This window comes from Vanellus vanellus (genome assembly GCF_965231255.1).
Source record: "Vanellus vanellus genome assembly, chromosome: 1".
NCBI lineage: Eukaryota > Metazoa > Chordata > Aves > Charadriiformes > Charadriidae > Vanellus > Vanellus vanellus.
This window is the reverse complement of record NC_138905.1, coordinates 212,785,872-212,810,057: the sequence shown is the minus strand read 5'-3', so window position 1 is coordinate 212,810,057 and position 24,186 is coordinate 212,785,872. Positions and strand designations below refer to the sequence as shown.

The 24,186-nt window shown below is 39.7% G+C and overlaps 1 protein-coding gene across 1 annotated transcript; it reads right to left on the bottom strand.

Annotated features, from left to right (window-relative positions):
* Positions 1–3,932: 3,932 nt before the first annotated feature.
* Positions 3,933–23,105, bottom strand: CHORDC1 (cysteine and histidine rich domain containing 1). The gene is made up of 11 exons (XM_082481799.1): positions 22,897–23,105; positions 17,190–17,239; positions 15,085–15,141; positions 14,457–14,617; positions 13,794–13,894; positions 12,759–12,817; positions 11,627–11,697; positions 11,316–11,421; positions 9,524–9,643; positions 8,794–8,856; positions 3,933–8,249 (listed from the first exon to the last, which is right to left on the bottom strand). Exons 1-11 carry the CDS (start codon positions 22,958–22,960, stop codon positions 8,106–8,108), a joined length of 996 nt encoding a protein of 331 aa, XP_082337925.1. The 5' UTR covers positions 22,961–23,105; the 3' UTR covers positions 3,933–8,105.
* Between the last annotated feature and the right edge of the window lie 1,081 nt (positions 23,106–24,186).

The window sequence follows — 24,186 nt, the reverse complement described above, 5'->3', positions numbered from 1 at the left end:
AGTGGTCCAGCAATGACTTCAGACAGCTCCTTCAGCACCCGCGGGTGCATCCCATCTGGACCCATTGATTTATGGATGTCCAGGTTGCTTAACTGGTCTCTGAACTGAACTGAAGGGATTACTCCCGCTGCGCGTGATTAGATGGTGAAGCACCGTCGCTACAGGAGCTTGTGAAAGGCGAAATGGGTTAAAAAAGGATCAGATGCAGGCAAGGGGCGCTCACGCCTCATGATTCACGGAATCACGGAGTTTTCAGAGTTGGAAGGGACCTCTAGAGATCATCTAGTCCAACTCCCCTGCCAAAGCAGGATTGCCTGGAGCACATTACTCAGGACTGCATCCAGGCGGGTCTTGAAAATCTCCAGAGAAGGGCACTCCACACCCTCCCTGGGCAGCCTGTGCCAGTGCTCTGTCACCCTCACCGTAAAGAAGTGTTTCCGTGTATTTGAACGGAACTTCCTGTGTTCTAACTTGTGCCCATTGCCCCTCGTCCTGTCACTGGGAACCATTGAAAAGAGCCTGGCTCCATCCTCCTTCAACCCACCCTTTAGATACTTGTACATCATAATAAGGTCTCCCCTCAGCCTTCTCTTCTCCAGGCTAAAGAGTCCCAGCTCTCTCAGCCTTTCCTCATAAGGGAGATGTTCCAAGCCCTTCATCATCTTAGTTGCCCTTCGCTGGACTCGCTCCAGCAGTTCCCTGTCCCTCTTGAACTGGGGAGCCCAAAACTGGACACAGTATTCCAGTTGTGGCCTCACCAGTGCCGAGTAGAGGGGGAGAATGACCTCCCTCGACCTACTGGCCACACTCTTCCCTATGCAGCCCAGGATTCCATTGGCCTTTTTGGCGACAAGGGCACATTGCTGGGCCATGGATAATTTACTGTCTACAATCTGTCTACTGTCTACTGTCTATATTAAAAATGCGGTTATACCACATAACTATAAAAGGGGAAACAAAGGTAAAACAAATAAGGCAACAGCCACCTGGTCATGAGGAAACCTGTAACAGCCAAACGAGCCAAAGCGGAGCTCCAGGCGGGCGAGGAGAAGTTGGGACAAGGTGAGCCCGGCGAGTCCTGGGACCCCGCCGGGCTGGGACGGGGCTTGTGCTCTGCCACGAGCTGCGGCAATACCACATTTATGGAGCTGTCAGCAGAGACAGACGCTCCGGGACTGCCCGGGGACACCCCAAGGATTTGAAAGAACAGTCCTTAAGGAGAGCTGCTGATACATGGTCCTGTCTGTAGTCCTGGCAAACAGGGAAATGGATGAAACGGAGCGAGCTTTTCTTTCTACCGTTTCAAACCGTCCCGGTTCACATAATTCAGCCTGACTGGACTCTGGTTTTGCAAACACCCATCGTTCTTGTCATCTGCGGTCCGATAGGTGGTAACCTGCCTGAGAACTGGACATTTATTTAGGATTCAGAGCATAACTGCTCTTACGCACTGCCCAGCCCTTTGCCCCTCGGGCAGTAACATACTCCTCTCGTTACCAGAACATGGAGAAGCTCCAGCACAGTCCGTCAGCTCTCTCACGGCTACTGCGCCTTCTGCAGACAACTCTACGTACAATTTCAGTGAGGAACACCGACCACGTCTGGAGGGAAAATGAGGATGTACAACACTGCAGACTGCAATATACCCTTGAAAAGATGTTTACTTAAGTACCACCATGGGACAGTTTAAGATAAAACAAATAAAACTGAAATGCAAAACCTCATGAAAATGGCACGCGCTTTAGCTTAAGAATTGTCCACTCAGCATTTTGGTACCACCACGCAACCGTGTTGAAGTTTTTGGCCACTTTTCACTGTACAAGTCCCAACCACGCGGCAGTCTTTGGGCCACATGCAGCAATGTAACGGTTCAATAATAAATGCAATAAACTTGATTTTCTGCATTCTAAAGTAACATATTGTTGAGGAGAAATAACAGCAAAAGAAGAAATGCTGAACAATGCCCCTGTGCTCACGCAGCACACAGCAACACGGGGAACCTCTATAAAGATCCAATTATGAAACAGCGATCTGAAAAGCTTCACGGCTTTGGCTCATTCACAGTTGGAGTGGTTGCTCTCTGTTAACCTTCCGTCCTGCCACGGTTTGGGCGGCGGTGGCCACTCAAACCGGGACAAGTCTTGGTATGTTTTCTATGAACTATTTCATTTTTCTATAAATGTGTGAAAACTTCTGTTAAAAATTTATTTTCAACTACATTTTAATATTCTCCATTCATTGGAGCAGCTTCATCTTCCTTACAGCTGTCAACTGCTCTTGGAAAGCGTAAGCATCCCGGTTCATTTATAAATCCATTAAAGTAAAAATCTGGTAACAGAAGTGCTGACAGGCTTCCCATTCGCAGAGCTACAATTAAAGAACAATTCTGACCCGAACACTTTTGTTGGAGGTTTCGCTCCCGAGTAGACACTCCAAATGTTAACGGCTTTCCCAGATGAAGGCAGAGTATTTACAGTTTGGGTTAATGTTTGTGTATACAACAATATAACTTGATTACAAGGCATTTCTTTAAAAAAAAAAAAAAATCAGTCCCTTGGGGTGCAGAAGCGCTCAGCATCAACTCTGGTTCTTATACAAGTCTGATCTTTCAATAAAGGAAGAACAAATTAGGTTAAGCATATTGGGCTAGAAGCACATTAAGGTAGTTTTCTCCCAAGCACTGAATTCAGCAGTAATATTGCACTATCCGTATTTATCATAAATTTAAAGAACATTCCAGAGAACAAGGTTTCTGGACTAAAAATATTTCCTAGGTGGTTGTAAGGCAACAGCTCTGCCTCCAGCCAGCTTGGAATGACTTTTGTTGCAATGCAGCTTTTATTAATATTTAACCAGGAACTAATTTTTCATATACTTGTTTCCAGTAGGTAACAAAAATGTTTGATTCACGAGGATGATTCCTTCTCACACAGAAGTGCACTGGCTGAAAAAAAAAAAAAAAAAAAAAAAAAAAAGTGCCCTTACAGGATGGCCAGAACCAGTCCTCGTACAGGTTGATCAATTTGGCTGAAGAAAACCCCGCTGATGCATTTCACGCACCTCCAGGAGGTCCCCGGTGCCTGTTCCTCCAGCCCCGTCCTTTGAGGCTCACAGGACTGACCACACACACACGGTTGATGGTGGTCACGTACCGTGGTTCTTCACTCCTGGTCAGGCCAACATTGTGTCAGGAAAACAAAATGTTCAGCAGTTCAACAGAAAAATGTCAACTTTATGAAGATGAGTTGAGATCTGTGCTGCCTGGAGAAGTCTTAAGCCGCACACACTGCCCACCCGTCCTCCTCCCCTGCACCGACCCCTCATTCCGCAAACTCAAAACCTGAATTTGCCTCACCAAGGATCACTGGGCACAGAAACTGTGCATTAGTTTACGTCGTCTGTGACAGCATCTTCGTTACCTTTGGTTAAAACACCTACCCAAATTTTGAGAAAACACGAAGTTGTTTTTACCGCAGAAAACGTCAGGCCCAAGAATTGAATCCTTTTTCTCTCCATTGTGGGAATGCCAGGTTTTTTTAAAAAAAAAAAAAAACCACCCAAGAAAATAGGGAAAAAATAAGAAAAGCAGCAGAGCTATAGTATCTTCAGCATTCCTAGGGACAACATGTTTGGGATTATTCCAATAAGTTTGTGACAGCTCAAAATGCTTGGACAGAACCACCTCCGTGGGTGAGCCGGGCCCCCACCGGAGCAGCCAGGCTTCCTCCGGCTGTGCGGGGCTGTTGCGTCGGAAAGCAACGGGCAAAGCAAGCGCGGGGTGGGGAAAAAACCCTTTCCCACAGGGTTTCCCTCCGATATAGACTGACCTGTGGAAAACGCCCACTTTCATTTTATTGCGCCAACCCTGTTGCAAGTTCAAAGGGAAGTTCTCTCCCATAACAAAAGTCAAAAAAATCCTCAAATGCAACCAGTGTGTAATAAGAATTTTATTGAGTACATTTAGAAAAAAAAAAACAAAAACAACAGAGCATGAAGACATGAGATTAATTTCTGCATGTAAGTTTTATGAATGTGCAGAATCAAACAACCATGCAAAAAGACATTTCCCCCCTTCAACTGTAATTCAAGACTCTTATAACGGCAAAATTATTACCACCTTAAAACAGTGTTCCAGACACGTAACTCATTACTTTAAAAAGGATCTCGTTCCTGAACGGAGATAAAAAAATTTTAGTAGCAGTAGGGAAAGACCAATGATTAACAGGTACAGTATGTAACCAATATTCATGCCATGTTTAAAGAACGCAAGCAAAAAAATGCATGGTTATGTAGAATAAGTTTTTTTTTTTTTCAAGGCAAAATTCCTATTAAATCTAGTCCCTAAACTATTGAAATGGTGACTTGATAATGTACATGTTCCAGGAGATCATCCAATGGAAGATTTTTTTTGTCAAGTTATATCAGCGCCATGTAAAATCTAAGAGTCAGAGTAGCTGAGCAGCCCAGGGCTTAACAGTGTATTAACGTTAAAAATAAATTCCTCCTCCTCCAAGAAAGGTTGAGTATGTAACGCTAAGTAGCAAAATGGGCTTATGTGTGATGGAAAAGATTAAGATTTTTTGTCACAGATTTGCATACCCACACAGTATTTCGTATGAAAAAGGGATCGTGAAGAAGTTTTATATGCACCCGGACAGTCAGTTCTGAGACGCGCAATATGCTGTCTACACGTGTAACATGAAAACCCATACTGAAACACACTACAGCTTTTAAAGACCCGTTAATTATAAATATGTAACTAGACTGTAGCACATTAACCAACTTGTTAAATACAGCACAACTTCTGAAAACATGAAAAAAAGGCTAAATTTAACAGCAAGTGTTCCAGTACATACTTGTTTGTACTTTTATCATTTGATTTCACTATTAGACAGGTGAAAGCGTAAGCGATCAAAAATTGCTCAGCTTAGTTTTCAAATTTTGCTTTCGAGAAATACTGGGATCGGTTTGGTATACTACAGCTGGTTTCAGCTTCTCTTCACGTTTGCTAATAAAAGTTACACCCAAACCAAAACTCCACTGAGGCGTCAGCTACCGCTATCCGTGCCATGATGTCACCTCCTGAAACGCCGGGGTCGCACAGCGGTGTGTTGAGGACTGTGCCGAGCGACTGCTCGAAGCACTCCCATTCAGGGACACAGCTTTTGCAGCTGGATGATGGGTGCAGACACCTGGTTATAAAACGCTGCTGAGAATTAACGCGGTCAAACAAGAGACTTATGGCAGTCCACACCATCTGAAAGTTTATCCTTTTATTTTGAAAGCCATCACTGGCCGTAGGAAACGAGGCTGTTATTTGTAAAACTGATACCTTCAGTGCTTGGGAGAAAACTACCTTCTTTTTCTGGTTTTTTTTTTTTTTTTTTTTTGTTTGTTTGTTTCCTTGCTTTTTTAAACAGCTGAATTTTAAAAGTGGTTTTATTGTCACTGATGGGGAAAAGTATGTTTAATTTTCTGCTGAAAGTATGAACAATAGGAAAAGAGTAGGAGGAATGTATAAAAAGCAAAACTGATGACAGTGTTCACAGTAGCTTTCTTCCACTTATGACCAAGTTGACTCAGCTACCAGCAGAATGTGCGTTAGAAGAGTGTAACGAATAGTTGGGGGGGTCCCAAAGCCATCAGCGTCAACAGCAGAAGGTCCATTCATCCACATTTCTCTCCACTTAGCGTTTGGCATACTAAGGGAGCGTACAACTTGCTTCAAAACAGAAGTTCTGTTCTCTCAAGAAATTCCATTTCACTTGCAGTTCTTTAAAATGGGTTTTATGTGATGTGAACTTACTGCACGAGGATGCAAATAAATCAAAAATATGTAAAAAAAAGAATGTGGAAACCAGAAGATATTTAGGGTATTTATGTATCCATCTGGATAGACGCACATTTGAACTAGCCTGTCAAATGAGAACTTTATCCTGGTGTTTAAACACTGCTCATTTTGCTTCCAAGTTCAGAGTTCTGCACACAACACCGCAGATGGCACGCTACTATCTGCAGCTATCCGGAATTTTTCATCCACTGAAGGGATTGTTCTCAGTATTATACTAATAAGAGCTATACTTGTTCGTTCAGAATGCACGAGGGAAAATCTGTTCAATTTTTAGAGGACCATTTGCAGACATACATTTTTGTAAGCTTGTACCCTATGACTTCACAGCACCTGACATTTTTAAATTTATTTGAAAATAGAAAAAAAGAAGGCATTATTAGAGATTAATAGAATCATTTAGGCAGGACTTAGAGCTGGAACTTCTAATAGGGTCAAAGGGAGTGAGCAACCATGCTCCCTCCAAGTCAATGAGGAAACAGGATCTTGAAATGAAGGTAAAGCAGCACCAAACCACATTTCCTAAGTACAGCACCGGTGCTCCTTTCTTGGTGTTTGGGGATGGTTTCTTTGGTCATGTATTTCCTACTGCTTTAAGCATGAAATAGGATTTCCAGTACTGCTAAACAGAACTCTAAGCTCAAGTCAAATTATAACTGTTGGAAAACAGTAAGATTCTTAGAAACCCCTATTTAACTTCAGAATGCCTTTACTATAGTCTGTGTTTCTCTTGGCATTATTCCAGGTCTGCCAAGGTAGGCAGAAGAGGATCCACACATTTCAACAGTCCGCAGGGTCACTTGTTTACATATATAAGTTTTGGCACAATAAATAATGGTACACATTTCGCATGACTTTTTTTTTGTATAAAAACATTGTTTTCCTTCCAGCTGCAACCCCAAATTAAGAAACTATTTCAAGCAGAAAGAGAAAGCAGCATTACTGCATGAGTTGCTGCTTGGATAAAAGTCTCATCTTTATCCTGTTTTCAGCCACAAATCTTTACGGATGGAGAACTGAAAACAAAAATAAGGTCTCGATTTCTAATTACAGTGTTTTGCTTATGCTGTTCAAAAGAAGTAATATTTTAATTCAAAGATACAATTGTGATTCGAACAAGACATTTTAAAGCTTGTTATTTGTTTCTCCTAAGATTTGTCCTGTAGATAAATTGAGTTCTTAGATTACCATCCTCAGAAACAAGAGGATGTTTAAAAAAAAAAACAAAAATAGAGATATGCATATCTATACGGAAATAATTTTTCTGAGACACCTACAGTGTGTAGTGTCTTCTCCTACTACACATATGCACCTACTTTGAAAAAAATATTCATAATAATTTTGAACATTGTAGAACAGGACAGAATATACATTATAAAGACTGTCAAATATATACAGCACCTTGGCAATTTTACAAGAGTCTGCTGTTTGTATATTCTCCACAGCTGAGATCCTGAGTCATTCAGCCATTTCACTGTCCATTCACTTCTGTATTTAACAATTCAAATACCAAAGGTAGAGGAGTAAAAAAAAAAAAAAATAAAATAAATAAAATATTCCCCTCTTGCCAACTTTGTTTTTATTTTAATCTGATCTCTTGCTTTTATACATGAAAGACAGCAAAAGAGTCAGAAAATACCGAAATCCTTAGTAAAATACCATTTATTCCATCCCTCCATAGCCAACAGGTATTGAAACAAACCTTAGTTTCAGAAGACAAAAAAGCAAGTCTACAAGTGTTCTTTCTTATTTATGTTGATGTATATTTTTATTCTAGATGTAGAATTGTATTCTAATCCCTTCATAAACTCAGATTTTTGTGTCAGATCTTTGTATCTGTATTATTGTATGATTCATAAGGAACCGTGCTGAATTTAACATGCGCTACCCAGTAGATCCAGTCTAAACCGAACACTTGAAAAATTAACAAACGCAGCAGACTGAGAACACGTCTATTTGGATAGTCGGTGTGTGGTAGGTAAGGCTGTAAGCAGAGGGCAATAGCTCTTTTACTCTAAATCCCCATGGAGATGCTCCAACTAGAATAAATATACTCCTGGGAGCAAGAGCAGAAATAGCTATTACCCTGCGAGTTTACACCCCCATTTACTGTGCATCAAATTTCTTTGTAGAATGGAACATACGATCTAGCATAAAAAAAAAAAGAATCTATATAGAATCTATATAAAAGTTAAATATTTGATTACAGTAGCAAGTCACCACTTCATAATGGGAAATAGCTTGTCTCTTGGAATCATTATTGATCTGAATTCTCTTTTTTTTGTTGTGCGTTGGAAACCGGTAATTCAAGACTTGCCCATAATAAAGGCTCTGCTTTTCTCATAGTGAGCTCAATCTTTGTAGCCGTCATGTTCACATAACTCCTCTTTACATCGATTACCTACAACAGAAAACATATTTCACACTTCAATTTAAGAAACAGACTGCCAGATACTTGGGAATTAAGTTAGGAGAAGTACCTTATCACTAAATTTTAGTACATGTTTAGATAGATGGAGTCCCCTCTGTTATCTGGAAAAGTCAACGCTCTCCCATTCCAAAGCTATGAACATATGCCTGCGCATACGTCACATACACACTGGTCCAACACATACGTAAGCATGCAATTATATAGCATCAAGTGTCTTCTGCAACACCACTGTCATGGTGTTGGGATCTTAGGACAAATTGGCACAAAAGGACCTCAGGAGGTCACCTTCTCCTCAAAACAGTGTCAACTATGATGTTACACCTGATCACTCGTTAGACTCAGATTTAAATGTAGATTACTGAATGACAAGCAACTGAGTATCTTTGAAGAAGCACAGTAATAAGGAAATACCAAACCATTTTAAAAGACAGGAAGCTGAGGGCTTGTGTTTTGGGTTTTTTATTTGTTTGTTTGTTTTTTGTTTTTTAAACAGAAAAATTATTTTTATACTTACTCCCCATAATTTCACACTGCGATGAAATTCCTTTTCTCCTTCAAATACAATATGGATATTTAACTTAACAGGAAAAACAACAGAAAATTTTGTCAGTCTAATCAAACATTTGACAACTTAAGTATGTTTAAGCAAAATATATCACATTAGGACTCAGATCCTACAATCAGCAAAATGATCAGATTGTGCCTTGGACATAGAAGAGAAAATCAATTCTAACACACTCTGATACAGTAGCATAATAAATAGTGGCCATATATACATCCTGGAAGCTGTATCATTTTCTCCAAATGGGTGATTAAGTAATCAGAGATATTTTAACACTTGTTTAATATTAGCAACTGTGAAACTGCATACCGTGACAAACGATATTAAATTACATTAAACCAAATACTATTAAATTATGACTCTATAATTATTTACACATAGGGTGATGCAAAACCATCACACTTGGGTTTTAATTGTGAAAGTCAACTTAAAGATTTTTTTTTTTTTTTTTACATACTATATTGCAACTTCAAAAAAAAAAAAAAATCAAAGTACAGTTCTCCAAACAAAAGGGAAAAAATGGTATACATAAATGAACAAGCACAAAAGTCAAAAAAAGCTGATAATCAAGAAAGATTCTTTTGCTACCTCTGACATGTAAATAAAGCAGAAGCCAGATTTTCCTAACTTCAAGCTGCTGTAAGAATTAAAAAAAGAATTAAATCTTAAGGTAGATACTCACCATTGTACTATTTGCTTCTACATAGCTCAGATCAGGAACAGAGTTTTTAGCATATACAGAAATAGTCACTTCTCCTCCAGTCTGGTGCCAATCATGCCTGCATGGAACTACTTTCTTTCCCTATATAAGGTAAAAGTTACGGAAAAAAAGACTTAGAATTGTATTCAGGAGTATTTTTACAAGATTAATCAGGATAAACGCCCAGGACTATTTTAATAGCCAATAAGCATAGCTTATAAAGGACCATATTTCATGTTTACAGGAGACTGCAAGACTTCACTTACATCTTTTTTTACTAAATATTTCAGCTACTGGTCCCTGGCAAACATTAGAAAAATCAAGGCTTATGACCGAGACTACAGTAAGAAACTCAAGACACTGTGACAGAAAAACAAAACAAACAACCCCCCAACTAACAAAAAAAAAAAAAAAGGTACTTGTTGGGATTATCTTCATTTCCGAGACTACAGTTATCCAGCCCATAGTTGAATGGAACCAAACAAAGAAAAAGAAAGCCAGGACTCTAAGAAACTTTCATATTACTGCAAAAAATTATTTAGTACTACCCTTTGTTCTCTGATGCAGGAAAAACAAACAGTGAATAACACCCAAAAGAATAAAAAAGGTAAAATCAAAAAAATTCTGTTAGCTAAAAGCCCGTTATTTCAATATTCACACATTTAATAAACACATAGCTTCTAAACATCTGGGTAAACTCTCTATAAGAATACTCTCCTGCTTTAGGCTCACAACTTCAGTGTTTTTTGTTTTAATCCCTCCTTTCCATATTTGAAAAAAACTTCTTAAACACAAACATAAATTTCAAAGCAAGCAGCAATTACATGACTAAAAGGAAGGACTTGCAAAGTAATTGTTATAGAATGAGGTAACAGAACTACAGTTTCTATAATGTATCTTGATTTTCTTCTGTTAAATGCTACTGATGTTTGCAGTATCAAACTCATTTTGTCCCAGCAATAGACAATATATTCGTAACAAGAATTTTGTGTTCACCTGCATCCAACATGTAAGCAGCTAATGTTTTTGAAGTGGTCAGTTCCATCACTATGTTCTATAATGTTCTCTAAGAACCTTTTTAAATCTTGAATAGAAATACTTTTCACCTTTTGATTATGCAGTTTGTTCCCAACACTGCAATGAAATACCTACAAACTAAACAGATGCTCTCTCTCTGTATTTGTTATATTGGTAGCCAAACCAATTAGATTAGCCTGAATTAGATTCAGGCCAGAACAATATTCAGATATGTAAACAGAATTCAAACTAGACAGAGAGGGACCCTTCCATCTCCACCTCATCGACCTTAGCTACCCTGCCATGCCTAACTAAACAACAACTCAACTACTCTGAATGAAACCGGAAGCACACGTACGGCTGCTCTCTTCATGCTCTCTTCGGGGGAGGAAAGACTTCTAATAATTTTATTTTAAAGGAATATATATGGAATATCATAGACTTTCTTAGCTAACAAAGCAGAAAAGACTGCTACTTTTTTTTTCCCCTGAATTTGCCCAAACCACTTTTACTATAAAACAGTGATACTGTATGTACCACTTAAGGCTGTACTCTATTACAAGTATACTTCTACCACAGGCTCCTTTAAATGCCACTTCTCTGTTGTCATGCTGTGCATAGTACCCTCCATGTTATTTCAGAGGTACTGATCTGTAACAGCTCAACTACAGTAATAACCCAATCAAGCGACTAAATACATTTCAGTATTCAAAATTCAGAATGGCCAGGTACAAAATGCAACATTAATGCTACTTACCGCATCCTTTTTAGTCCATACATGAGTTCCTGTTGTGCAGCCTTCTTGAGCTAAAAACGTATTGAAGTCAGAGGTTTTTCTTTTACAGCAGCTCCAATACTTCATCCTTGAAAGATCACAAAGTAATTAACAAACAATATTTAGGACACTATTTACTTTGAGCACTTAAAATCCTTCCTTTGTGCAATAGTACTGTTAATTTAGTATACCCCCATCAAGCATTGCCATTTTTGACTGAAGAAGAAATACAGAATGAACACAAGGCAACATCTACAAAGAAAGCAGGAAAACAAAGTTAACTGAATACTAACCCTTCATGGAATATAGGTACACCAGAATGGTATATACATACTTCTTCTGTGCTGTGTGGTCCTTCGTACGTCTAGTAAAACAAAGCATTTAAAGTGTATTACTGTTACAGGATGTGGACCAAAGGAAAAAACAAAACAAAACATGACCCACGACAGAAACACTGAAAAGGTACTACAAAGCTTTTGAGTAAATAATCTAATTCTAATGGCTTGCCCTATTTTTCAAAATAACCATTCAGCCTTCATTCACAAAAGGTTCCCTGGCTCTCCTTCTAAAAAGCTATACTTTGATTTGTTCAATGGTGTACATTAATGGTGACATCTTCTATGCTCATAAAGGTCACTTGTAATCCTCAGAGATATCTATCCTTAAAAATACTCTGAATATTCAGAGAAAACAAGTACTTAACTGGGAAATAAATTTATCATTCATAACATACAGATTCTTACAAGGCAGTAAATTAAACAATATACAACTCTGCCACTGAGTATCATATCAGTTCTTCCTAACACAAACAAGTGACTGCTGTAAGTTTTCCTCCCACCAGTTTCAGCAGAAAATACAAAATCTGTCAGATGTCCAGTGAAACACCTATTTTAATTCTACTGTCCCATTCTGTACAACACAAGGGTGCCAGTGTAAAAAACTTTCAGTTTAAATGACCGTGTAAGATAAAGACTAATTTTTGGTGTTAGAAACGTTAAAACATTTCTTTGTGGATTGTTCTGGCAGGAAGCATTAATTGATAAGATCTGCAGATATGTCTGACCTATACACAGATTATCAAAAGCAATTCAAGTGTTATCAGTAAGCCACCTTTCACCAATACTATATATTTAAGATTTTAAGTTGAAACACATCAGTATGATCGGTTTGGCAAGCTTACTAATTAGAAGGTCAGGACTGGCTTGAAAAAAAAAGTAATCTTAGACTTGCTGCATTCACAGTACAAAACAACCCTGGTTCGTCCACACTAAAGTGTATTATCAAATGTGGATTCATTAAGCTTGATGGACTTCGTGCCATTTCCTAATCAATTTGTAGCACACAAAAAAATACCCAAGAAAGGAAAGCAAACTGCACAATTAATAGTTTAGCAGCTGGGTTTAAGAGTGGAACTGAACGACTTACTTTTGAACAGCCTGCATTTTTACATGCCGTCCCAATCTTGATTTCATCGCTGTCTTCCTCTGTGAACAGAATAATATTATAGAAAATAGCAACTGAATTGTATAATGTACTAAATACTTTGCTTTTATTGAGAATTAAAACGAGCTAAGGAGTAGATTAGAAAAAAACCCCACAACCTCTCAAGCTGTCTATTTTCTCCCTGGCACTGAAGTCTGCCAGAAAGGTATAAAGAAACAGAAATTATGCAAACATTCCAAAAGCTGTATTTCCTATGCATGCAATTGTAGGTTCTATACCTTTACATTGTTTTAAGCGGGGCAAAAAAAAAACATTGATGAAGAGGATTATTACAAAAATACAGGAAGAGAACAATCCCTCATCTTGTTTGGTTTTGTAAACCTAAGAAGGTAAAAGGCTCCAACTGCTTTCTATAAATACACACATGGAAAGAATTTGGATACCAAGTAGAAAGAAGAGCTAAATGACAATTTTGGCACAAGAACAAGCGAGTTTAAAATAGCCGCAAATGTAGGTTGAAATTAGAAAGTGTTTCTTAAGGAGAGGTCGAGTTGTGGAACCAAATTCCAAATAAATTGTGGGAAGAAAAAAAAAAAATAAGAGGAAAAACAGAGGAGGATAAACCAACTAGACTTCAGAGGAATTTCACCAGTTTATGAAAGGCTTTATATGACATCATGTTAGCAAGTGTAGAGTTCATTTTTGGGGAAACTCTTTCAGTCATATATTCAGAAATGGATGTTCCCATCATGTCCATTCTAACCAGGAAGTCTAAGAAAACAGACAGTTTGTATAATTTTAATGGCAACATACTGCACCTAACACCCAAGTCTCCACACTGTTCACATTTAAACTTTGATTATCATTCCCTACACTGGAAGGTATTTCCCAGATTATTAAGAACAAGAACATAATTACATGAAATAATCACTTTAGAAACAACAACAAAAAATAGCATTTCATTCATTTGTGTGACAATTAGCATCATATACATACTTAACCTCCCTATATCCTTACCTTTTTTCTCTTCATTTTCTGATGACAGTTTCAGTTTATCTAGTGCTTGCTTCAAGGAAGCTGACACTTTCAGCTGCAAATTTGTCATTGGCTCATCTGGGCTAAAAAAATGTCCACGTATTCACGTCAGCTTCATGAAAAATAATTTACAACAAAGTAGTAACTTTTAATCTTGCTATAAGACTCTTCTGTTCCAACCTCCTTTCCAACAACAACCAAACCAGATTTGTAAATGCCAATTCTTACTGTTTATGGAAAAAGACTCAAAATTTAAAGGAAGTCTTGGATTTCAATAGGAAATCCTAAATACAACAATAAAAATAGATCAGAGAGATTAAGGAATCTAAATGCAAGCAGCCTAAAATTGTTTTTAAGTCTGTTTAAACACTAAACACAACTGCTAGTGGCATTCTTAGCTACAAGGCTTTACACTGCAATTTTTGTTTCCTGTGAATTTGTTTCCTAAATGCTGAGAGATCCAATACTACCTTGTCCTGACCAGAATTCTTTTTTCTCATTTTGAAGCTTAAGATAACATCATCACTGCTCCCAAAAAATATTTGGGAATTTTTACACTATATGAGATGTGTAACAATAACCAAACGAGTTTTAACTTGGCCAACTGACCACAAATCTGGCAAAACTTAGGTTTGTGTACTGTACCTGGGCCTTTTAATTGTTTCCAATGGTTTTGGTGCCTGAATTATGTGTTCTTGAAATTTTGGTTTCAGTTCAGCTAGCTCCTTTCGTTCAGAGGTAGTTTTGACTTCTGGTTTAACAGGCTCAGGAGGTTTCTCACTGTTATGGGGACCCTTCGTACATCCCTATTGCAGAAAGCATATGTTTATAGATATGCAGGGTAGTTTGTGTGCACAATTAAAAATTATCAAAAACCGCAACAAGTTTTCTTGATTTATTTCTTCAGCCCCATCCTCTCCTTTACCCCACTCTAAACATTGGCTGCAAAGGAAATCCTACAACTAAAGTACAAAATATCTTCATTTGGATGCATGTTAAAGAAAATGCATACTTTCCACATTCAAGCAAAGTAACAAAAAATACTGACCTTCCGTTATTGTTAACAACCATCTAAATGGGTTTTGATAGAACTAATTGTAACCAATAAAGCTTGAAAATGAGACTAGACTTAAACATTACCGCAAGAAAAATAGCACATGCAAGATTTAAGACAGTTTTAAAAAGTATGCAAATTTTAAACATGTAAGTACATGTACTATTTATCACTGTCATTTGAGAAGTGTAAAAATTATAAATAATCATGCATACATACCACGATACTTAAGAAGTCAGAAAAGTCTGTTGTTCTTCTCTTACAACATGACCAACCCTATAAACATTTTGGAATAAAAACAAAACAAGCATGACTACCTCACTTGGCAACAGCTTATAAAAAGCAAAAGACTAATTATATTCCTTTACAAGATGCGGCACATCATGATTAGCGATTATTTTCTTCCCTTCTTTGGACAATATTATCATAATCTGCATTTTTAAAAGCTAGAGAAACCCGTTACGGCTGCCATTCCAGTTCACTCATGCTGCCTTAATCAGAAAGTTCGGTAAATGTGAGGCAGTATTTCCACGACAAGTAAGGTGCCAACTCTATACAACAGAAAACGGAAATGTTACTTTATCTCATAAAGTAACACGCAAGCAAACCAAACAAATACTATACCTGAGACTAGGGTTCCCCTGTGGCAGTATGTATAGGCCGCCTTCCTAAAATGGTGAGGATTTACTTTTTTTCCCTTGAGTACTAGTCAAGTCTTCCAACTGCTTATTTCCCACCACAAAGCTGCATATCTCCATTGCATAGCCAACTACCCAACCACATCAATCAAGAGTACTTTTTATTATGTAAACCAGAAATCAAATTTTAAAGAACATTATCTTGCCACTGTGAATAATGTATCTTACAACTCAAAGAACCTTATTAAAGGCAAGAGTTTGACTAATAAATGTACCACCGCTTTGAGAGCTTAAGCAGTGCAACACAACGGGGTTTAGGTAGGTGGTTCTCAAATAGCCTCAAAATATTAACTATTTCCACAGTCGAAGAGACAAAAGGTTCACCCTGCCCACTTAGGTTGTCTAGAATTCATGGCAGGAAGAAAACTGCTCATACGAAATTATGATAAATTTTTAATTAGGCCAAGAGACGGGATAAGGAGAGGGAAGAAAGTAGTACTTGTTTTAAAAATGGTGCATATTTAAGGGGGAGTAAACACAAGCTATTGAGGTAACTGTATAATTTCTGTCTTTATAACTCAGTAGAAGTTTTATGTACTGTGTTATGAGTACAACCAGAATTTTGCACAAACCAAATAGCCATAGTCTAAGTAACTGTATCATACAAGATCTAATGGCATCTGTCCCAATTAGCCAACGATGGCCGATTCCGGAGCCACGTACTGCAATATGAGCAACAGCTCTCAGAAAACATGCTACCCAGCACATATGGACAAGATTCTGTGAGTCCAAGAGACAGCCCATTATGGGACAGGGTAGAAATGCACTGCCAGTAGAAGCAGTTCCTAAATACCCAGAAAAATGCTTGCCCCAAAGCTCTGTTAAATAGCAGTTTGGTGTCCCAAGAAAGGTCACTTAGGCTACATTTGTATTACCACAGTAAACAGCGCCAGGCTCCATTTCTGGACACCAGATTTCTGGCTGTACACTATTAAATTGTTAGAATGATTTCTAGTACTGCTTTGGCAGTTGTGTCTCAGATAATTCCCTGTAGGCATTTCGGATGCATCCAGTAGATCCTGAAGGAGGAAAACAAGTTTAATATGGTGAATATCAACTAGGCAGTTGACCTAAGCACTGGAGACCACTCATGGGTATATTTCATTCACCTATTGAAGATGTAGCCCAAGAATCCCGGACAGCTGCATCAGAGGCATGGGTGATCAGTCCCAACTTAAACAATATACTCATTTGTCAGATCAACAGAACACATTTATTTTTTACAGTAGGCAAATGTCACATACATATTAGTTCACTAGCCAGATAAGACCACAAGTAGCTAGTCTGAATTCCAAGCAGGTTAATTAACTAAAAGAGTATAACACCTCTCAATGCCTCCAAAGACCTGTTCAGAGGACCTAATTAAACTGTTGAGACACCTAAAGTCAATCAATAGGAAACGTGTCATACAGACTTGCATGGCATTTAGACCATGTGAGTATGGTTTTTAATTTGTTCTTCAGATTTGAGTAAGTGTGCTTTTCTAATTTCATGGCGTTGTTCAAACATAATAGGCTGGACATCAGTTTCTATAACTGGAAGATTTGGAATTAAAACAAAACCCAAGCATGATGTTTTACGTATATGGAAAAAAGACAAGACTTAAAAAGTCAGCTGCATACTTACTTTCAGAGCATCATGAAAGACTGGCACACCTGGATGATATGTGCACGAATCTAGAAGAAAATTACTATTGTTAATATTCAGGCATACCAAGGATCCTTACTGATCTGATCACAAATCCAGCAAAAATTTCACACTTGCAATTCATGTATGCCATGAGCTGTCCCACTTCCCCAAGCGCACGTAATTATGTTGCCCAGGGAAGTTGTTAAGGCCCCATCCCTGGAGGTGTTCAAGGCCAGGCTGGATGGGGCTTTAAGCAACCTTTCCATTAGAATGGAAAGCATCCCTGTCCATGGCAGGGGGGTTGGAACTAGATGATCTTTAAGGTCCCTTCCTATCTAAACCATTTTATGAAAATAGAGACTCCACAGAACAAGCTTTCTGAGTGCATATATTAAACCTAAATAATACAGATTTTTTTTCTTCTGTATTATAAAATACAAAACAGAAAGCAGGCATCTAAGACAAACTTCTACTCCATATGGAGCAAGTAAATTTTCAATGGAACATCCCTTGCCTTTATCAATAATTAGTCCTTAACGGTAATTCAGCAGAAGTAAAAAATCTGGCCGTATGGCCACCCAACAGACATAAAATACTGGTTTACAGCATCAAATACATCTATTTGCACCTGATCAAGGCTTTCTATCGAGAAGCACTCTGTTAAAAAAAAACTCTTAACACAAATCTTGAGTTCATTATTTTATTCATAATAATTAGCTGCTTCTTTTTTTACTGTTTGTGGTATCCTAAGTCACTTAAGGACTTGAACCTGAAGGCCAGTCTTCCACATACAGTTTAGACATGTCAATACTATTAATTATTAATAGTTTCTGTACAAACACTACACTGAGGCATGACTTCCATTCACTGAACTGTTTATATTCACAGATGTTTTTCAACACCACAGCTTTTTACGTAGCAACTGTTCCTTTTTCACTTAACACATGTATTTTTTTCAAGTCTAATATAATTGCTCTTGACTATAACTTCTCTTTGACATATACTGAATAGATAATATTTTAATGACCTAACTCTAAAAGTGATGGAAAATACTAACTATCTTTTAGCCTTTAAAGTTTAGCTGTTGCTAACAGCAATAAAAAATTTGCTTAAGTGACACAAACAGTAACAATTTTTATAATAAACCTCTGCAAAACAGAAGAGTGAAAAATATTAGAATTCACATAAGAGGCAAAAGAAAAAAATTATAAATAACTGCATGACTAATCTGCCTACAGATATTAAATAGGCTTAAAGGCAAATAACTTTGTTATTTTCATTTTTTAAAATACGTAGATTTTAAAGAAATCTTGCTTAGTATAATTTTCTTTAGTTTTACATTCAGCGCCCAAGTCTAAGGCACTATTACAGTCTGACAGACATGTTGCTTTAAGATGACAGTTCCCACCTTAACTCAAAAGGCACAAATTTTGGGACAATAGCCATTCGGCTGGACTTACACATATATCCATGAACTTCTACCAATTCCTTCAGCTTCAGGATGAAAAGCTAATGCTTTTTTAAATGTAAACCTCACAGGAAAATAAAAAAAAATAAAGAACCCAGGACTTCACTGCTAAATCAAATAAAGATAAAAATAGAGGATATTCTTTTCTGAAAGTATGTCACCATAAGCATCATGGTAGTAAAACTAAGCTCTGTTTGGAGCAAAGTTTATTTCTGAATCCGAAGACTTAAATTAATACTTCTAATCCCTCACAAGCATGTGAGTTTAAATGAGAGAGGTGCTGTTAGTCAGCACAACATTTTTAGAGACCAAAACCATCTTATGATCAACTAACTCAGGCACAGCTATCCTCCAGCTCACAAGTCAGACACAGAGAAGTGTCTGTTTGTCCATCTGGCCAAGTCCAATCCTTTTTCATTGCTTCTTGAAGCCCTCTCTGCAGGAGGTACATCATGGAGCAAATGACAGCCCACCCTCTGCTGCTGTCTCATCAGGGCCATGCATGTTCCACAACAGAAAATGACAAGACAGGAGTTCTGCAGTACCTCAAAAAGAGGCAGTGGGACTTACCCACTAAGCAGCCTGACTATTCTGTGTACCAGAGGACAGTAAAATGTCACTCATTTTCACTCAGTGAGCCCAACAACTCTTATCTGATTAAAGTTTACATCCATAAAAATATCCCATCTCAGACTACATAGGGAAAACCAGGAATTTGGCACCCATCAATAGTCACCTGAGCAGTTAGAAGCATATCTATTTCTGATTTGTCAGAGTTCAACTTCCAGCCTTTGGTTGCTATTGTACATTTTTCACTGAAAAAAATCAAGTGACCCTCCACTGCTTTCACCACTTTTCCTTAAACAGGACAAACAAGGTTTTTCAAAACAAGGCATTTTCTCTCGCACTCAGGTCATTTTGGAGATGACAGTACTACAAATTTTCAGGTTGTTTGGTGTTTTTTTGTTCATTTTTTTTTTTTTTTTTAAGCTATTTTTATACTAACCAATCCCACTGTCACAATGCAAACACTGCTGTCTGCTTTTGCCTTCGTGTTACATCCTTGCTTATTCATTGAAGCACTTTATTAGTCTTTTTGTTACATGTCAAAGTACAAAACAGTATAAGTCATCCAAACTCAGAGGTATTTACAACAGAATTCTGTTGAATTCTTGAGGATGAAATGAGACATCCGTCTATACACAACTTGCAAACCAACCTGCTATCCTGTGGAAACACTCCAATACTTTGCAAGCTATGCTTTAAAGCCCCAAAGCAATGGAAGGTCATTAAACCTGTGAAACTTCATTCAGCACCCTGGGGAAGTTGATGCCTTCAAGTGGTTGCTGAAGCTAGGAAGCAAATTCCACTGAACTTTTCACAGTGTTGAAGAAAAAAACAGGACAAACATGCTATGGCAAGAGCTTATAAAGAGTTCACAGAGAAAAGAAAGGCTCAGTCTGAGAAACAGAAAGCCACGGGGAAGACAGAGGATCAGAGGGTGCACTTTACAGGAACAGAGTTTGAACTGTGGGGTCCAGACAAGGTTAAAGAAAGCTGACTTTGGGCACACAGATTCAAAAAGCCTAGGCTACCATTTTTTACAACTCCATCTCTCACTCACCCCACCTCAGAAATACATAAAATAAGTTTTCATCACATCTGTGATCACGTTTATCCTGCAGATGCAATATCACTATGTTTGATCTAAGGGTATAAACATGCACGAAAAAGTACATGCTTCTATTCTGGCAATGGACCAAATTAAACCACATTAAGAAAGATCCAAATTATAGCCTAAACCAAAAAATGTTGCAATAGAATGAAGAAATTGAGACCAACACACATAACATATACACTTTCCACCTATTTGTGCACACCACTTTTACAACTGTCATTAACCAGCACTGCTTTCAAACCTAAACCAAAGCGTGCATGTACTACCGCATACCGCTGTTTTAGTAGCAAAATTTGACCTGGCCTTGAAATGGATTAGAAATGGTCATATGGTCATTCACATGTTAAAAAAAAAAAAATATTAAAAACCTACTACTGATTTTGAAGTTAAGTTCTACCGTCTATGTCAGATGCTGTACAAGTCTTTAACAGTATGGATTAACTACTAGTTAACATATCTAAAATGCATGTGAAATTTTTACCTTGCCAGGCATGCCATGGATGAACGCATAACTGTACACTCACTCACAATTCTGTAGACATACCTTTAATGCTTTCCCTCAGGCTGTTTTTTCTGCCTCTCTTTAAGAGGCACACAGTCCTTCATGTCAGCCAGTTGCCACTTGCTCACTTTTTGGAAACAATGACAGTTTCTACAGAAAATACATGCATGTATTATTTCAGCCATCATATTCTGAAAAGAAGATTAATGGCCTCTTATATCAATCACCACTATGGTAATATCTACACTGCAGGCTGAATATAGACAAAAAAAACTGAAAGATCCAAAATCGCTTTGGGGCCAGAAGGTCTTATTTTCTACCTAGTTTCATTTAAGAAAACTGCCTAACAATATATTTATCCTAAGCTTAACTATTAGGTTATGTCAATGCAAAACTTATTAAATGGATAAGTATTTTGGTGTTTAACACATGTACTAGCTTTAATCCCCACAATATTTTGAGGCAAATCCAAACACAGTTCTGAAACACAAACATTTGAACTTGACAGCCATACACAGCCAGATAGGGATTTAAACGCTAAGTAGCAATCATCCCATTAACATTGGTGAAGTTTAGGGATGCCAAAAGTTATAATCACTCCACTTCCACAGAAAACATCAAACTTGGTTTTCTGCAGTGGTCTGTGAATAACTATATTTACCTTTAGAATTGCTTAGTCTAGGACACAGTACTTCCAGTATGTGTTCCAGTCACTTACTGAAACAAACTTGACCTCAAGAAGTTGTTTCCTCCAATCCAAGCACCACACAGTCAGCATAGGGCCATGCCAACCAGATTGAGTCTACTACAACAACTTGATCACAAACATAGGAACGCGTGGTAAAGAACTTATTTTAATAATGAGTACATGTCATGAAGCCCCAATGAGAATTTTTAGCATAAAGGCCCATATCCCTATTTGCTTTGTCTTTTAGGGCAAAGGGGCACAGGGGAAGGTAGTGGAAGAGATCACTAAATAGAAGCATTCCACAACCGTGCCTGCATTTGCTGCTACTAACATTGGTGAGTCTTACTCAAAATCCTTACTCCCCTCTCTTTGGAAATACTTAGCTCAGAAAAATATACGCATTCTATGCCATGGTTCTGAATCACAGAATACGCACATGCTAGAACATGTTAGCCTACTTCTAATCTTGTGGGTTACTAAAAATTAAGCTAATGCAAAGAGGCTGTTCTAGAAACTCAGCCAACAGAGTTACTTTACAAACCAGCTGAGGGCAAGCCGGCTGAGAACTCAGATCACCCTCTGGCAGCCTCTGTGGAACTATAAAACCTAAAATGATAGTGCTTTAAAGATGTGTCACCAGATACTGGATTCCCAGTATACATAGGGGGAGCACTACATGAGCTCACAGCACCTGGCAAAGCAGACGCGCATTTAATTACCTGCTGCAAGACCACATACAATAATTAAAAAAAAAAACAACAAACCCCAATAATTGATATCTGCTATGCGCGCAACACCCACAGAAGCCCTCAAGACAAAAACGTCTGTTGCTCAAGGCCTCCAGCTTCTACCTTCAGAATAACATACAGAACTGCTCCTTATTGCCTCTCTTCCCTCATACTGCTGTGACGGATTTATTATTACAAAAGACGGTGACAGCCCGCCTCACCGCCACCCCCACCACCGAAGGGACAACACCCGGCCGGGGCAGTTTTCGCTGTCCGGCTGCCGCCAAGCCCGCGGCGTCGCTTCACCACACCGGGCCACCCCTCCGCCCCGACGGCTACACAAAAGCACCTCCGGAAAACACGAGTCTCCCCGGGGAGAAGCGAGCCGGGAGGGACCCACACACACCCCCACACACCTCGGCAGGCCACGGCTTTCCCTGCCCCTCAGTGCTGACCGTCCCTGTGTGACAGCTCCGCACCGCGACGCGCCTCCAGCCAGCGGGGAGGCCCGAGCGGGCGGCGGGCAGGCCGGGCGCCTCAGCTCGCCCCTCAGCGCTCCCCTGCGGACCCCTCGTAACCCCGGCCCCGAGAGGCCCTCCCTCACACTCCGCTCCCCCCCTTCCCCCGCCGCTTCACCCACCCTCCGTGTTGGTTTCGGGGTCGAAGCGCTGGCCGCAGCCCCGGTTGTAGCAGAGCAGCGACATGGCGGCGGAGGGGCCGGCGGCGCTTCCTGCCCCAGCGCTGTGGGGAGAGCGGAGCCCGGCGGAGCGGCAGGCGGAAGGCTCCCTCGGCGGAAAGAGCCGGCCGGAGCCTTCCGGAATTTTCACGAAGGTTCGGGGGAAGGAGAAAGCGGGCAGCCGGCACTGCGCAGGCGCCGCCGCCCGGCGTGGGAGCCGCTGCCGGAGCGAGAGGAGGAGGAGGAAGAGGAAGAGGAGGAGGAAGGCGCCGGGTGGCGGGGCGCCGCTGAGCGCATGGGCATGCGCACGGCGAGGAGGGTGGGGAGCGCGCGGGTCGCGGTGCGCATGCGCATTGCGAAAGGCGAGGTGGTGTTGGGGGTGGCGAGTCTGGCCGTCCCCGGGCGACTCCGTGGTCTCGCCGCCCACGGCAAGACCGTCGCCGGGGTCAAATATCCCTTGGGAAGGCTGCAGCAGGAGGAGGCGGGTTGCCGCCGGTCCCCTGCGGTGCTCCCTACCGCCAAGAACCGTTGGCGTCGGGCCGGTCTTCTCAGGGCCCCGTCTGGCGGCTGGGCCTGGGCGGCGCTGAGGGAGCCCGGCCACGGCGGGCCGGGCTGTGGAGCCGCTGTGGGACGGCTCTGGTTTCCTGTCCTCTGGAGTCATCAAGAGCCGGCGAGAAGCTCTGCCTGTGGCTGCTGCCCCTTGGCTGGGGAGGGGGCGGGGGAATGCTCAGCCTTGGGCGAATTTTAAACTCTTTTATGAGAATGTGGGTTGTCTTAAGTCACTTCAAAAAATATTTGGCTGCATAAAAAGACTTTAATTTGGAAACTCTGAATGCTTACTTCCTGAATCTCTGCGAGATGCGAGTTTGATTAAAAAAAAAGTAAGTTTTGGGTGTATGTTAGAGGATTGTTTCATTTGCACAGAAACAAAGGTATTAACATCCGAAATGACTGAACAAGCTTGGGGTTTTTCTGTTGTCTTGAGTTCCCTGAAAGTTACCCTGAATGATCCCGCCTGTCAACAATTCATGTGTTCTCTGTAGTGTGCCAACTTCTTTGATGTATTATAATAGGTTATACGTAATAATTGTAGCTATCTACATTTCTGCAGGCAAATACAAATTGATCTCTGCTAGTTAAACATTACTGCACAGTTTTAAAAATAGAAATGCCTGGATGTTCATATGGTATACAACAAATCCTGAAGCACATGTCTAGAATGCACAGATTAAGGGATGCCTACATGTGCGTCTT